General features: G+C 34.0%; 4 protein-coding genes across 8 annotated transcripts in view; all 4 read left to right on the plus strand.

The window, feature by feature from the left end:
• LOC124438457 (probable serine/threonine-protein kinase ireA) overlaps positions 1-4233 on the plus strand; it is a 29629-nt gene extending 25396 nt beyond the window's left edge. For 3 of the 4 annotated variants that reach the window (XM_046988614.1, XM_046988612.1, XM_046988616.1), the window contains 6 exons: positions 345-1235; positions 1434-1472; positions 2128-2235; positions 2569-3260; positions 3389-4004; positions 4193-4233. In XM_046988614.1, the coding sequence (XP_046844570.1) occupies positions 434-1235; positions 1434-1472; positions 2128-2235; positions 2569-3260; positions 3389-4004; positions 4193-4194 (2259 nt within the window). In that variant the 5' untranslated portion in view covers positions 345-433 and the 3' untranslated portion in view covers positions 4195-4233. Of the gene's footprint in view, positions 1-17; positions 83-344; positions 1236-1433; positions 1473-2127; positions 2236-2568; positions 3261-3388; positions 4005-4192 lie in introns of all 4 variants that reach the window. The other variant, XM_046988613.1, reaches the window with a different exon arrangement.
• LOC124438461 overlaps positions 1-17780 on the plus strand; it is a 120403-nt gene that overhangs the window by 86227 nt on the left and 16396 nt on the right. Inside the window, exons 2-3 of one of the 2 annotated variants that reach the window (XM_046988622.1) lie at positions 15314-15936; positions 17625-17677. In XM_046988622.1, the coding sequence (XP_046844578.1) occupies positions 17650-17677 (28 nt within the window). In that variant the 5' untranslated portion in view covers positions 15314-15936; positions 17625-17649. Of the gene's footprint in view, positions 1-15313; positions 16078-17624; positions 17678-17780 lie in introns of those variants that run through there. The other variant, XR_006946096.1, reaches the window with a different exon arrangement.
• LOC124438475 overlaps positions 1-17780 on the plus strand; it is an 89420-nt gene that overhangs the window by 25024 nt on the left and 46616 nt on the right. The gene's annotated exons all lie outside the window — the stretch shown is intronic.
• Positions 13380-14849, plus strand: LOC124438477. Its single transcript, XM_046988640.1, has 2 exons — positions 13380-14013; positions 14442-14849. Exons 1-2 carry the CDS (start codon positions 13723-13725, stop codon positions 14547-14549), a joined length of 399 nt encoding a protein of 132 aa, XP_046844596.1. The 5' UTR covers positions 13380-13722; the 3' UTR covers positions 14550-14849.

Consider the following 17780-nt stretch of genomic DNA (forward strand, 5'->3'; position numbering starts at 1 on the left):
TTGACGTTTTTAAAAAGTGATAACCATGCAGACTGAAACAATTGGATGGTATTGGAGGACTTCTTTGCGCTTTTAATTACAAGTAAATCAGCCATATTTCTTAATCATAAAGCAGGGAGAAAGTAAACGTTTATAAGAATTTTTCAAGATTAATTATTTGTGACAAGTAAAAACATTTATATGCAAATAGTTAAAAATGATGATTGTTTAAAAAATGAAAGTGCTAAGTAAGACATTGACCCCCCTCCCTCTATTCCAGTTGTGTAAGACGATGGTTTTGAGCTTTAACACATATAATGTGCATCTTTCTCATCCTTGTCATAATCAATTTTTACATATTACAGACACTGTTATGACAAATTAATGAGGAATTACGTTGAAGAAAAGAAAAATTGAACGACTGTCTAGCATGATTTGGGTATAACACTACGATATGCCTAGTAAGCGGTCTCGCGGTAAGCTGACCCTGTTTTGCTGTAAAGATGAAAATTATTACGCGTTGACTTGTTGCCACGTTGGTTATGCACCTCATATGAGATTTAATGATGACCTTCTTGCGATTCAAGAAGAAATTAGTAAAAACAAAGAAAGCATTCAGCGTTTACTAAATGAAAATAAATATACTTTCTCGGATGATGACGACAGCCTGGTTGGTCATTTTTTTGACTTCTCTTATAATCCTGAAATTGATATCATGTCTATCTCTGTTGGCAATAAAGAGGATTTTCAGAAGCTTGCTGGTGATGAATTGGAAGATGTTGATTCAAATTTTGATGATGTATTTAGCGAAATTCACAAAAGGCTAAGCCAAGAGGAATCTGTGAAAGTTCGCACAGCCACTGGTACTGAGGGCTACTTGTGTGACCTTATGTATTCAGTTTTTGTAAAAAAACATGTGATTTTCCGTGATGTTATCATGATAAAAAGTGATGAGTCATTTCTTAAGGATGGTGACGCTGGTCTTCTTGTTTATTTTTTGGATGAAAAAAACAATTGGCAACCGTTTGCGTATGGAATTGCAGAATTAACTAAAAATCACGGAGAGACCAGAGAGACATATTATATCTGCTTGAGATTAAACATTGCCTTAAAAGCACTCGGCCTTCAGGGTGGTCAGTTTTTTAAACCGAGGAACAATGGTGACACTCTATCCGTTAGTGATAAACGCATTGACGACGTCACTGCATTGAACAAAACCAACCGTGACGACAATGGTTGCACTGACTCGTACAAAGGTAAAAAGTCGTGTCATTTTATTTTCCTTTAATTTTTCTTTAATATTTTATTGGTCGAAACGTTTTTAATATGACAACGGTAATGACAATTGATAATACAATATGACTAACGTCATACAAGTATAAAAAAATATACATATAGCAATCGACTTTTTGCCTATCAATTTTTCATGCTTTTGTGCCTTTGTGATGTCTTAGAGAAAGCTGACGAGAGAGAATATCAGGAACATGAAGAAGGTGAGCATAATTGAAATAATCATATTATTGTTTGAGTTGAATATTTTTAGTATAACATAAACTACACTTTTCATAAACTAAATACTCTGCCTTTTGGTTATTTGATGAAAACAACAATGCTCTCAATACTTTCTTTTTCTGTGTTGACAAAACACATTTCGATAATTACTTTCGATGGTCATAATTTGCTTTTTTTAAAAACTATAGCAACATAGTAATAAATTGCGTAAACGTACTTTTAGAAACTACGTCATAAGCTTTACCAAATATATAAACAAACAAAGATTTCTAAGTACCAAGTTTGAACAAATACAAAACAATTGTGCGTCAAAAGCTAACAAATATATAATAGACTAAAAATTGTGATGTTCATAAAAAGATGACGAGCACCTGGCAACTTCGGTGTCATTTGCGACTTCTCCAGGGGGTAGAGTGTGGTTACAAGTATCTATGGGTGTTTCGATGAAAAATGGAATAATAAAGTTATAAATTTGAGTCACAACTGTAATACTTTTCTTATAATTCACAGCCAATTAACGTTAACAGGATTAGAATAGTTAAATTTCAATTTTTTGCGATTTTCTTTGCAGTCTGGTTGCAATGGTTACTGTTATGTCAATTATGTTAATAGTATTTATTGTTCTTTTTACTACAGCGACATACACTTATTCAAGCCAACTTGAAATCGCTGAGAAAACGGACAACAAAATGCTCAGTCTGAAGCTTTTAGTCCAGATGCACACCAATGAATATCACAAATTTGGTAAGACACTATTTAAAATATAAAGCTAATTGTTTGCAATGAAAATGTTAGATATCGAATCCACATTCCTGTTGATTATCTAAAGTTATAAAAGTAGGTCACATTTTCGCAGTTTATATTTAAGCAATTTTAAATATTTGCTTATGATTATGTAGCAAATGTACTTTGAAACCACGATTTGTGCTTTCACTTAAAACTAACAGAGCCAGAGACGTACTGAAATTTTAGATTGATGAAAACTTTTACACCACATTAGTATTAAAATTATTGAAATTTCTATTGACTTTTTGACTATTTTTTATATTTTGCTAAATGCCATACAATTATTTTAAGTTGGGAAGTCGCAAAAATGGAATTGCGTTGACAAATCAGTGATGCATCGCAAAAAGTTTGAAATGATGCAAAAACATTGGCTTGAACATCCAAGTGATATTAGAATTAAAGGCGATGTACGTGTGATTTTCATGGACGAGTTCTTGATTGGCGAAGGAAGTGGTGGAACCTGTGTTTATCTTGGTTTGGGAAAGGATGGATATGGAAAAGCTGTAAAAAAAATCCCTAAAAAGAGCTGTCTCCATCTTGCTCTACGAGAAAAGAATGTTTTGCATGAGCCAAACTCAAAGAAGTCGAAGCATGTTGTAAAGTATTGGAACTATGTAGAAGAAGAAGGAGAAGATTTTGTCTATTTGATATTAGACTTGTGCGAACAAACTTTGAAAAGCTTTGTTAAGTCCACTAGTTTAAATAAACTTCAAGAAGCCCTTCCCGAAATCCTTAAACAAATTTTAAATGGGTTATCTGATCTTCATAGTGGCCCAAGTTCTATTCTTCATCGGGATTTAAAGCCTTCTAATGTTCTTCAAGACGTGGAAGGCAAATTTATGATAGCTGACTTTGGCATTAGTCGAATAATGAAAAGTGGCGATAGATCAACATATCAAAGCAGTCCTGGTACAGGAACTTATGGTTGGTCCGCTCCTGAATCCTTGAGTGAAGGTCGTTACAATAAACAGTCTGATATAATGGTAGATATGTTCGTTAAAAAATATATAACTACTGTTCAGTTCTGCAAATAACGAATAAACTCAATTTTTTAGCATTTCAGTATCTACAGTTGATGTTGTGACTATTTATGTGTTTTTTTTAATATTAGAGTGCAGGAATGGTGGCTTATTATGTTGCAACAAAAGAGGAACATGCTTTTGGAACTAAAGAGAATAGATTGAAGAACTTGTTAAATGGAAACCCTGTTGGCTTGAAGGAAATCAATGATGTTCAACTTGAAGATCTTCTTTCATGGATGCTACAGGATGAACCTAAACTCAGGCCATCAGCCAACGAGGCGTTAAAACATCCTTATCTACGATCCGATAAGGAAAAGTTTGACATGCTGTGTGATGTTGGAAACCAACCGGAGATAAAACAACCAATATGTCGAAATTCAGATGTTCGTAAGCAGTTGGACTGTCCCACAGAATGGATGAATTGTATCGATGATGAAGTTTTGAAAGATTTAAAAACATTTCAAGTAAAAAACAAAGAAAGAACTATAACCTACGAGTCTTCATGGGCAAGCTGTTTGAGATTTATACGTAACGTTGATCAGCACTGGCATGATAAACTTCGTCCAGGCCTATTGTCATATATCAAGGAAGGCAACTATAAAGAGTATTTGATGAAACGTTTTCCCGAACTTCCTATACTGGTGCACAAAATTATTAGATCGACTGACTGGAAAACAAGACCTAAATTGGAAGAACATTTTACCTGTAAGCTATTTAAATAATACCCCATGTTTACGACTTAGCCATGTTTGAGTTCCATGCATAATAACATACTTCTCTGTCACATTGAACTTTTTTTTCTACTCTTTAAGATGTATGTTTTAAGCATTGTATAAATGATTCAACCTTCTCAACGTTAAGTAAAATTATTTTCCCGTTGCAAACGTTTTTAGGAAACATAAATCCTGTGAAAATTGAAGGAAGTCAATGGAAAGAAAATTGAAGATATTATTGACAACCGTAATCTTGATGGAAAATGAAGTATAACAAACTCTTAACTAATCATGTGCCACTTTCAAATTGTTATTTTGAGCAACGACCAAGAAATTGGTTCATAAAGTCATATCAAGGATTACTTGCATGTATAGTCACTGAAGTATGGATTATTAATAGACTTAAATTCGATCATATATGTATGTAAAGGTAGGACGTGAATGCATGAAAAGCAATTAGGGAAATGTGCGTATTAATTATAGTCGTAGAGCATCTTGCAAATAAAGGTAATGTTTGTTATACATTTCGTCATAAAAGTCGAATATGTTAAGAACATGTACATCTTTTCTATTTCAAGCTGGAGAAGATTATTAAAGCGAGTCGTATAGGGTAACCGTAAGTATGTTTACAAAAGTTAAGGTGTTTTAAAGAAAATTCATATGCTCCACTGTTATTTGGTTATCTCAACATTACCGTGCACTAAACATGGTTACTGTGGGTCATCTGATGTCTTCCACGTATATTTAGGGATATACTTCTGGAAAAAGATTGGAGAAGTGTTTTAGGTCGCTCTGTTTGTGATTATTTCTTTGAAGTTCAAAGAAAGGTTAATGAATTTATGTGTAAATTGTTGGTGATTGACAATTATTTGTTGGTGCTGGTTTAGTTGAGAAGTTTCAAGTTGCCTAATGAACAGTTGCTATTATAGATTCTTCTCACAAAAGTGCATCTACGCAGATCAAGTCAACTATCGTCATTCATTTTAAGGTCACGATTACATTCCTCCAGTAATTGCAACAGGATTTGGTTATTTGTCATGATCTATGATTTTTTTCTGTTGGAGAAAATGAAGGTTTGTGTTTGTTTGAAATGATCGATTAATATTGCTTATTAATTTTTATTTTGAACCCATTGCCTCTAATTGAAAGAGATTGATTGACAGTCTTGATTGCAAGAATACAGCATATAATGCAAGGATATGTTATCATCTAACGTTTCCAGAAACTGTGTTATTTCCTTTGATTAAACTTAAATTTGTATTCATGCAGGCTTTATGAATGTCATCTCCAAATATTCGTCTTAATTAAAATGCTGTTACATGTTACATTTTTCATGCTGCATGAGGCATTGTATCATATCTACAGTGAACATTACAAGAAATGTACATTCGTTCTAGATTTGACAACGATTCTAGTGATTATTTCCAAAATTGCTTGTAACTTGCGACTTGTATCGTGAGCGTTTTGTTTTGGAGACTTTCTATATGTGATCTCCCCAGTGGATCTAGCTTTTCTCACTGCCTCGTTCTTCGATTTCTGCTTGTCTCGACAATACTCGACGTAGACCATCATAAACAAAATTAAATTCATAGCCGCGTAAATTATCTTTTTGTAACAGCTGTTTTAGTAATGGTTTTTTAAAACAGGCAGCGTCACAAATAGCACCTGCTATGACAGCGCCTTTTTGTTAAAATGCTGCACTTTTCTCTCTGATTCCTTATCTATCTGCTAAAGACTGCTTCTCACAGAGATAGACGTCTTCAGATACTGTTTTCATAAGTTGGTGAAACATGTCTAAAATTGGATCAAGCTGTTTTTGAAACTGTCAGAAATGACGCCTCAATTTTTAACACTGACATAAGGCCCGTTTACACGAGCAATTTTAATATGACAATTTTTAGTTGACAATGTTAATTTCACTGTGTAAACGACAAAAAAGTTGTCAAATTTTATTTAATAATTGCCTGTTTTGAAAAGCTGGCGTGCTAGCTTTTATGTGACGAATAAAAATTATAACATACAAAAAATGGGTCGTGTAGATGGCTGTCAAATAAAAACTGGCTCATATCAAGGAGCAAAGTAAATCCAAGGCTTCACATTAGTGATGGGCGATACCGCTAGTATCGATTCGATACGATACGATTACTTTTTCTTAAAAGTATCGAGGTATCGATTACTAAGGCGATTACTTTCTCCAATATTGAAAATAAAAGTGTGAGTCACTTGATAAAGATCTGATAATGGAATTGGTAAAGTGTTGCCTTATATACTTCAACAATACGACAAAAATTTTATTTTTTTTTATGTCTTAAATTACAAACTGTCATAACATTGTTAGGAGTAACGAGAAATTTTCAGAAGCTGTATAAATTCGAATTGAAAAAATTGGTTACATGCTTTTCTGAAAGATAAATAAATATTTTTGCACTTTGGAACATGATAACAGTAACGATGTATTTTTGAAAGTTATATATTATTGTTTAAAAAAGCATCATGTCAACGTTCTTTGCAATTATCCTATTTCTTTTTTTGCTTACCAGCTCTCCCGCTTTAGAGAATAGTCTCTCTTAGGGAACTGAAGTCACTGGCGCACAGAGATATTTCCTTACAATTTTTTCAAGAAGGGGGTATTGACAGGCATTTTCTTTCCACCAAATCAATGGATCGCTTTTGTGCTTATGTTTTTCTGCTTGAAATATCTTCGGCATTCTTCTTCCACTACAACATTTCCCTTGAAAAACTTCCCATGACATCAGTCATAGTTATTTTTATTGGAACTAACTTTTACATTGTCTTTTTAATTCTCCAAAAATTAACAATATAAAAGTCTAAATTGAGTGCCATTGTGAAAGTTTGGTCATTTATATCAATCATGTTTCCCCAGTCCTTAGGCAGTCCTAAATGGCTGTCATGTAGTAACAGTTATTTTAAAAACATTTACGAGAAACTAACTCCTTATTGATGATGTAATAATCCAATAATTATGAATATATGAAACTTTTACTTAGTAAAGAACTAACCATATAACATAAATGAAAACCTTACATATCTGACATCCTGTTTTTTTGCTCTAAGAGAATATTATGTTATTTAACGTATGCAAGTTATTCAACAAATCAACTCTAGCAGCATGGCACAACACTGATTAGTGTCGTATATGAAAATAACAGAAATGTTGATAAATCTTCTAATTCTAATTGCTTCTTGAAAATTTATGTTCAACTTAATTTCAACTCTCGGCCATTACAGAAACACTTTGATTCCTGGCTTTTCACATGTTACACAATAAATATACACGATTATTACATTATGTTTGTAAAAGCAGATTGTCCAGGTTGGCATAGTCCTGAGAATCAAAGACTGTTTTTGTTGTTGTTGACTGACGTTTCGACAACCTTAGCTGTAGTCATCTTCAGAGTCAAAATGGCATTTTGACTATACCAACCTGGACGATCTGCATTTACAAACATGTAACGATACTCCCGGATTCGAGCCATTCACTTTATTATTACATCACTGAGGTCTGTGGACCAATAACTGTATGACTTAGCTGAGGTATTTAGGCAGAACTCATTCGTAACTTGTTCGTTAAGGTCTGTTTGAACTAGCTGCCTTACGTTACATCTGAGTTTGATATATGATCATGTAAAATGTAAGAGTTTGATATTTTCCTCGAGAGTTTTTAGTTGTTTTTTTTAGTCGATGAAAACCAAAATTGATAAGAATCCATGACAAGAAAATCACTGTCTATCATGCATCTTTATTTCTAACTACTTTTTTAAACAAAATAAAATCGGCTAAAAGCAAAGCACCTCTCTTGTATGTACGTATTACATGGTAGTTTATCCGTCATCATATTTCATTTATAACTGTTTGAGATTCATTTACATTTTATTGACTTGCCTTTCAACCCATTTGAAGACCGAAAATCTTTATGATCAATAATTTCCATCAGCTTCTAGCCTTAAAAACACCTCGAGAAAATCGATTTATCTTTTGGAGAGCAAACATGTCTCGACATTATCAGAATGCCATCTTTCAGTGCAGAATGGTTAGTGGCACAGATACGTGATGAATAAATTATCACATGAATAGATTATGATTCAGTTGGTTGTTACAAAGGAAAAGAAAAATAAGTATTGGGTTAGTTCCATAACAAAAATATTATTATAAAAGCAATATAGCGTCAGGTGCAGTGAATCCTTGGATATTTAAACGATCAGTTTTATTAATGTAGAGCCTCGACTTTGCTTTAAGAAAGCGATTGATCAGTGCCTATTGATTTTAAAACAGAGTCAAGAGAATTGTTTCGTTATTTGTGCAGAAAGAGTGCTTCGAAGATGTTTGTAGATATTGAAGTGAGCTTTGCTGTGTGAGCATACGTTCCTCATTCCGGCAGATATTCACGAGAAGTTCACCAATGCAGTGGGAATTACGCTAACAGTACCGATGCAACCGGTCATAGATAAAAGTTCGTGGTTCGGGTTTAAATGAAAATAAAGATCTTTATTTTGTGTGTGAAAATGGTTTCGTCAATCGGCAGTAGCGTTTACCATCGTGAGCCAGTGCGTTCGTGAAAGTATGGCAGGCAGGTGTTTGAACAACGTTTGCGCATTGCATACGTTAGTGTTAGTTGCTGAAGGTCGCAGTGCTTATTTGTTGTTCAAATATATAAGTGTTGCTGATGAAATCGAAAAGGAAAGAATACTGAGAGTGAATATTGCTCTTTAAATCACATTGAAAGTCGACATCTGCAATCATTTCTCGCGCTCAACGGTCTCTTGGTCAGTCCATTTTGTAATTTAATGGCAAAAACTGTGCCAGTCAGCAGTCCTCGTATGTTGAAGTTTGCGGCAATGCAGAGGTCATGCCAGTTTACAAGTGATTTTAAGTTGGTAAGATGTCAAGAAAGGGCAACTGATTGTCTTGTTCGGCTCTCGTATGCAAGTTTATGTTTTGATGTTGTTTGTTGATGCATTCGTAAAAGAGTACGTCTTCGTTTTGTTATGAAAATTTTAAAAACGTCAAACAACGACATTCGCGGTAAAATAAAGTTGTTTGTTGTTGCCGTAGTTATTTTAACCACTGTACGTGAAATTACGAATGTTGGCTGAATACAGCCAAGTGTGCGCATCTACACATCCTGTCGGTTTGTCGTATACTTACCGTTGCTGTTCGGCCGCGATGTTAAAACAATCAGTTTCAGTTCGTTCAACCATTTCGAATGGGGTTAGCTATGTACCAAATCAAAGGTCGTTGGAGTATTCTTCGGTCAGCGGCATGTTGCATAAGCCAACGCCCGTTGAAATAAAGAATTTGTCATGCGGAAGCTGTGAAGTGCAGTTATAAAACATCGACAAAACTGAAAACAGTTCAAGCAGAATGAACAATAGTATTAGGCCGAGAGAGTCGAGGCATTCGGCTAATTGTAGAGTTACCAAGATTGAAATAATTTACAGTTCTGATAGGCGTATGCCCATGATTATTGTTTGACTTCATGAAGTTTGTGGCAAACCAGGCCGCCGCAACCTCTGTGCTGCCGGTTTCCCGAAACGATCTTCGTTGGTCAGACTTCAAGCGCCAGCCGCAGCGAAAGTCGCTGCACCTGTCACGGGAAATCGGTGACGATGATGAAAGCGGGTTTGAACTTAGACAACCGTTATTATAGCGAAAGTGAAGTAAATATTGCGGATTTGACGACCATAATGACTAATTATTGTTCTTTTGTCAGGTTTAGAAATTCATGATTTCCAGTTATTACGAATGTAGTTCCTTAATTTTATGTTAGGGGAATTTTAGAGTTGATGGTAGAAAAGCTACATGTGTATGCCAAGACCAAGTTCCGTTTTTAGTATTGAATAGTCCTCTTGTTTGATAAGTTTATTTCTTAATGAATTTATAGGTCTGATAGGAGGTATGTCATTGACTTAGCACAAAATTATCATGGAAAGGTTTCCTTGTCGGATTTTCGAAATTATGAAAAGCTTACAATTAAGAAACGCAAGGCTGAACTTGATGTCGCCTTCCTTAAAGATTGCAATTCACTTGGAGTTTTTCCAAAGTTCCTGTGTTTTCCACTACCTAATGTTGACAATCGAGATACATACCACATTCGAAAGCGTTTACTACGAACTACGATAACGAAGAGATCTAAAGAACTACGGACACTGGATAGGGACCTGACGAACAAAACAGAAGAAATCAAAAGCTTTCTTTAACCCAATTGACTGGCATATCTTGAATAAAGCTCAAAAAAGAATGTCGACAAACAACTAAACAAAATATTTTCGACACACCGTAAGAAACTAAATAATTTGACCAAAAACAAGGCTATACCATTCACTCACAAAGACACTGTCACCAACCTATCATCTGTAAAGTTGCCAAAGATGAACTTAACGCTCTAAAAAACGGTCTCAACTTCAGCATCAAACCTCCAAAAATCCACTCCTCCGACATTCTGGCAACATTCGAACGAATCCACTATTCATTAAGAAATAAACTTATCAAACAAGAGGGCTATTCAATACTAAAAACGGAACTTGGTCACTTGGCACACACGTACGTAACTTCCTACCATCCAACTCCTAAAGACCTGAAGAAACATAAAATTCTAAGGAACATTCGTAATAATGACAAAATCATTGTTCTTAAACCTGACAAAGGCAATGGTGTAGTCATTATGGATCGTCAGGTATACATTAACTCTTGCCTCACTATAATTAACAATTTATCTAAGTTCAAACCACTCGATCATGATCCTACAATTTCCCGTGAAGCAAAATTACAACGACTGCTACGTAACTTAAAGAAAAAGAACTCTATTAACGAAAAATCATTTCAAGAAATGTACCCTAGAGGTTCACAGCCAGCTCGATTATATGGTTTACCTAAACTTCATAAATTAAACAATATCAATGACATACCTCCTATCAGACCTATAAATTCTTCAATCAATTCGTATAACTAAAAATTAGCCAAATACCTCAGCTCTTTACTCCAACCCCTAATACCTAATGACCATTCTGCTAAAGATTCTTTTAGTTTTGTCGATGATTTTTTATCTTTTAACACTAACGCTCCACATGACAAATTCTTTATTTCTTTTGACGTTGAAAGCCTTTTTACCAACATACCACTGACCGAAACCATAGACATTGCTATTGATTTAATTTTTACCAATAACCCTACATTCAAAATGAACAGAACAGAACTAAAACTATTGTTTAACATCACTACGGCCGAGACTCATTTTTTATTTAACGGTAAGTACTACGACCAAATTGACGGGGTAAGTATGGGCTCACCCTTGGCACCCATTCTAGCCAACATTTTCATGGGTTTTCACGAACGAAACTGGTTAAATAACTACAGCAACAACAAACCTTTATTTTACCGCAGATACGTTGACGACATTTTTGTATTTTTCATAACAAAGACGAAGCATTACTCTTTACGAATACATCAACAAACAACATCAAAGCATAAACTTTACATACGAAACCGAACAAGACAATCAGTTACCCTTTCTTGACATCTTACTAACTAAATCACATGAAAACTGTATGACCTCTACGTACCACAAACCAACTTATACAGGACTACTGACTAACTTTTTTAGTTTCACACCATTAAATTACAAAATTGGACTGATACGAACACTGACCGACAGAGCACGGAAACTTAACAACACAGACATCGGCTTTCAACGTGATTTAAAGAAACTAATATTCACTCTCCAACGTAATTCTTTTCCTTTTCATTTCATCAACAACACTATACAACACTATTTGGACAACAAGATAAGCACTGACTCATCTAACTCCACAACTAACACTAACGATATACAACAACCTGACAATAAACGTTATTTCAAACTACCTTACATAGGTGATTACTCACGACACACACAACGCAAACTCACACAAATCATTAAACGCTACTGCACTGACATTGACGTAAAACTTATTTTCACACCTTTTAAAATAAAATCTTTATTTTCGTTTAAAGACCCACTTCCCGAACTTTCCAAATATATGGTAGTTTATCAATTTTCATGTGCGGGATGTAATTCCTGCTATATTGGTGAAACTTCTCGCCAATTATCTACCAGGATAAAGGAACATACTCACACAGACAAAAACTCCACTATCTACAAACATCTTCAAGCCTCTCCTTCATGTAAAGACAAATTCTCACCTTCCTGTTTTAAAATCATCGACACTGATCAATCCACTTTCTCACTCAAAATCAAGGAAGCTCTACACATTAATAAAACTAATCCCGATTTAAATATCCAAGTTCACCACTACAGCACTATATTTACTTTATAATAATATTTTTTGTTATAAGTTCTTAATACTTATTTTTCTTTTCCTTTTTTGTAAATATTTTATATTTAGTAACTGAATCATAATCCTATTCATTGTAATTAATTTATTCATATCACGTATCATATTACTTAACACTAACCATTCTGCACTGAAGATGGCATTCTGATAATGTCGAAACATGTTTGCTCTCAAAAAAATCGTCGTTTTTCTCAAGTGTTCTTTATGATCATCAAGTGAAGATTTGTCAGGTAAGGTTTGTGAGTCTTTAGTGGACTGGGGACTAGTAACATGAATGTTATTTTTTTAAATGGAAACATCGTCATTAATATTGTCTAGCAATAATATAAATAAAATTAATAAACATTTACGAAATGAACTCACGTGAAAATAGTTTTATAACCATCAAAGTTAGTTAAGTAAACGAGAAATATATTATTATAGTTTTAGTATATGTAGATTTCACAATGATTCACAGTTTGTTTATCATCAACGCTTCAATGTGAATAGATATGAGATATGATGGATATATATGGGTTAATGTTTTTTATAGATCAAATTTCCTCTCTAGGCCCTTGTTGGTTTGTTAGTTTACACCGATCATTTGTGCAGTTTAGGAACTTGCGTTTGATTGCTGTGGATGGCAGACGTTTGTGGCTGTTCAAAAGACATCAGGCCATGGAAAAATAATAAGTTTTATTATCGACTGAAGAAAGTAACTGGGGACAAGTAAGATGAATGTTTTGAATTTTTTTTAAATGGAAACATCTTTATTAAATATTAGCAAAAATATAAATATTTACAAAATGAATTTAAATGAAAATAGTTTTATGCAGGTATTGGTTAATGGTTATAGATAAAATTTCTCCTTCAGGCTCTTTTGTTGGTTTTGTGCACATTAGCTTGTAATTATTCAAGTATGTAATTTATAATTAAATTGGAATGAGATATAGTGAGATAAGTTGCAATTCAAGCTTCGTCTTCTTAAATTCGATACGAAGGATGGAAAAGAGTCTGCTTAAGGAGTCATATACAGTAAAACTTTTACTAAAATTATGAGAGAAAATACTTTGGATGAAATTGATAGTGGTGCAAACAAGGGTGAAGTTGAATATAACGTAAAAACAGACAAAGTTCATATTTTAGGCTTAGAAGATCATGGGTCTGTTGAAGAGAGTAATGTTGGCAATAGAAACAGGTTACAAATGTCTCGTGAAACCCTTCATAATGCTGGTGTATCAGCGAATAAAACTCGTGAAACTAAAGAGAGTCGTGTGGACGACGTGATTCGTGTTTCCCACGAGAATCGTGGATCTAACGTGGGACGAGTTGCTAATGAGTATCGTGTTGTTGAAGAATGGAAGTCTTCTTTAGAGTTTCATGAAAACAGAAAGAAGGAAGTCTATTGCTCCACTACGTACAGGGAGGTTACAGCCAATCAACTTCTCTTCCAAGGAGACAGCCGCAATGACGTCACGTAGTATGGCGTCACATGACAACCGTTCAAGAAACATGATGCCCAGTGATTCAGTGAGAAATTATACCAACATGGGTTACAGTCAATATGGCGATGATGTGTCTAGTGTTGATCATCAACAACCTGTTGTTGTTGTGAGAACATTTAATCATCCAGGAAAGTCGTACTATTGCAGGTCAGCAATTCTATTACAGGTCAGTTGTACTACCACGGGGCACTTAAACTATTATAGGTCAGTCATACTACCACAGGGCACTTAAACTATTACAGATAAGTTGTACTACCACAGACCAGTTAAACTATTACAGCTCGGTTGCAGTACAAGTCACTGACTCGAATTCAACTGCACACGCAATCCTACTCTGTTATTTATTCACCTCCAATGGCTTACTATGCTTAATTTTATCAAACACACACGTTGTCTTTCAGAGATGTATTGCTATCGCCAATTGGGGGGGCTCTTGTTCATATATGCATCCGTATAACATGCATTTTAAAAGATATTAATTCAGCATAACATGAATATATGAATAAGAGCCCCTCCATCTAGCGATAGCAATACATCCCTGTTGTCTTTTCCTTTGGTTTTTAAAGTTTCTAAAATTACCATTGCTCTTTGTAGACAAAGGAGATCATTGCCAAGAAATCACTCAAGACTGAACTACAAAAAATCTTTTCAATCTTCGACGACTCGCAGACGAAAACCCTTTACCATCTGCCTGGACAATAAACCTTCGAAATTCTCCGTCAAGACATGAAAATTATGAAGATGTTCACTCTTATTACTTACCAACTAGAAGAAAAGCCAAATATCAAGGTTCAACTCGTACACGAGATTACATGAATCACAAAATGAAAGTTTGTGAAGCTAAAAGTCATAGTTCTGGTAATAGTAAAAGATACATAGTTGAAAACCGTCCAAAACTATCCCATGCTAAAAATGCTAAAACCTCGACTTATTACAAGACCTCTGTTCGATCGCAACTCAGCTCACATTCGGATGCATCAGAAGTAGATTATGAATCGTCCCTGTTTTAAAGACCAAATTAAAAATGAAAATTTTCAAGCGAATTATTCCGACAAAAAGTGGAAAGAGAAATCACATGACCCAGAAATCATGTCCATTGTCAGTGGTAGTGAATTTTCTGAATTCTTACCCACTCCTCCACGGCCAAGTGACAGCCAATCAGATATCTCTACGGATGGATATTCCCGTGGTAGTTATAAATCATTTAAAAACAAACTTGAAAAAAACGTTAAAGAAAACAGGGAGGTTGTTGTTGAAGACAGAAGTCAATCAGATCAAGAAAACATAATGAATCATTTGAAGAAACTTTGGAGGTATTTATATGTAAAATAAAGTAAATGTATTTGATTTTTGTTTGTTTATCCTTGCACTGCTATGGGTCTATTCTATTTACTGTTTCAAGAAACTGCATATCATTGTTTTATATTGTCTACAGTCATACAACATTTTCTATTTTTTGTAAACAGGGCTTACGAAATGGTGAGACGCGTGAGAGGAATGGAAACGAAAGTAGAAAAAACGTCGGCTCATTTAATAAAGAGACGAGCAGTTCATCGTGGACTCATAATGACAGCGGTTTTGGAAAGAAACATCATGTGCCAATAAATGGTGTGCAAGTCCTACCACCCGAACCAGTTTTCATCAAGTTTGAAAGTAGCGATCAGGAGAATGAAAATTGAAGTTGAATGTTTTATTAACAAGCTTTTTTAGACTTATAAATGGTTCACTTTATGGAGGTGAATTTACGTTTGATATATGATTTGAGATAATTGACTATTTATTTTATCATTCTCTAACATACTTTATCTTTACATTTGAAGTCATGTACAAATGCTTGCCTGTAGGACATTTAAATTAAATATTGTCTAAATGAATCAATTTCCCCCCTCCCCCCCTAGAAATCATAAACATTGTTTGGAGAAAAAAATGTTGTTCCTGCTGTTGTTTTGAAATTCCTGCATTTTTAAAATAATATATGTGTATGACGACGTAAAAAACAAAACATTATTTTAATGGTTTTAATCAGACGGAAAACAGTAGAGAAGTTAAAGTTGTTGAAATACTAGTCGGAGATTGGTGAATTATCCATGTAAGTTTTTTATACTTTCTTATAGGGTGTTCTTTACACGAGTAAAGACTGCTTCTCTTCGAAAATACTAGTTTGAAATTGTAAATTCTTTCAGTAAATTGTTTCATTGAATGCTTTATAAAAATTACGTCAAACATTGAAGACAATCGTCAAGAGTGTGTTTAACCTCTACAAGTTCTATGATCATGTTTTTAAAGAAGGAAAGATTTTCTACACATCAAGGAAAAAAATTACTGCCCTTGAATTAGTGAGGCGATAACTATACAGACTATAACAATTCCACAAGATTGAATGGTTATTTTGCTGCGTTTTAAATTACAACTAAACTTTCATACATACAGAATCTTGACAGGGTTATGTTATAAGTTTTCATGATTCTTTAGCTTTTCTAGTGTGTATATTTTCTTATGTTCGTGACAATTTTATGAACTACGTGGCGGAAATAGATACGCAGGCAAATTGTATTATGAAAAGTATAGTTGTCGAGAAAACTGGTCTTGGATTTATCTCATTCAAACTTGTGGTTTACCATTTACATATAAACCCATTTTGCATTGATACTTTAAATATAGTCGTTTATGAACATTTTTATGAATAGATTATTGAAGAAACGGTTACTTGCTTGTCTTCGATTATCAGATCGTATACGGAGAGATCTCGAAATAAGATCTTATTTTGAGATCAGTGATCGTACAACTGAAAATGTCAGAATATCTTATGTCAGATACTTCTGGAAATCGGGAATTACCTGGATTTTTCAGCATTAGAATTAATATATTGCTTCATGTTTGCATTCCATTCATTGCAACTATATTAAGAAGGGCGCATTGTTCTCAGTCTTTTTTATATGTGTTAAATAGTCTTCCTATAGTCTTGGTGAACTTTTAGTGCACCACAACTTTAGTAAATATTCAAGAATATCGACGAACGATGTCATATACTTTAATGCTTGAAAAGTAAAAGTAATCAAAGTTACCGGCTTATTAACGATGCGCCATACTGAACAAACACAAAAGGGAAAATTAAAGAATGATGAGAATATTAAAATGACTTGTTCTCTCGCAGTCGGATCAATATGCCATATGAATACGATATGAATATTTTATGTTCCTATTAATTATCTTCTCTGTTATGGCAAAGAATTGTATTGCAACACAGCTTTCAACTGGTTTTACACTGTCTTAAAGCTTTTGTTTGAGCTAAATTGATTTAATCTTTATCTCTAACATCTAGCTACGTTCTTCAAAAAGTATCATTTTCCAATCCATGTAAAAACAAATCGCTTTTTATTCTACTTCTGTGATAGTAACGACATTTAAAATCATATTTATCGTTAATTGACCTTGAAGTTTTTACTAAAAATGTCGGCAAAGTTTGTGTTGGTGTTATACAATTGTAGGAAAATTTTGCCATATAAGTTGGCAAGTTTTTTGAACAAACATGGCTTATTGAAAACAAACGAAGATTAACATTTTCTAATTTACATATTTTCATGTATCGTATACTAAATTTTGTAACATTAAAATGGTACTCTTCATTTTGACATCTTTTAAGGCCAATATTTCTATTCTATCTTGAAGAAAGACGGGTTACAAGTATAATGATGTTTTAAAACTCGCTTATTTTCTAATACCTAGTTTACATTGTCTCCTGTGAACGCAAATAAACGTATGCTTGTTCATTTACAGATTTGAAAACTCAACATTTTCAGAAATGGAAAACGACGTTGAGCATACAGAAGGTAACATAAAATACCCCAATGCTCACGTATAATTATATTGGTAAATTATATTGCCGACACTTCACGACACTATTTATTCGTGTGTCATAAATAGTGACGTAAT

This window comes from Xenia sp. Carnegie-2017, unplaced genomic scaffold (genome assembly GCF_021976095.1).
Source record: "Xenia sp. Carnegie-2017 unplaced genomic scaffold, XeniaSp_v1 HiC_scaffold_19, whole genome shotgun sequence".
Taxonomy (NCBI): domain Eukaryota; kingdom Metazoa; phylum Cnidaria; class Anthozoa; order Malacalcyonacea; family Xeniidae; genus Xenia; species Xenia sp. Carnegie-2017.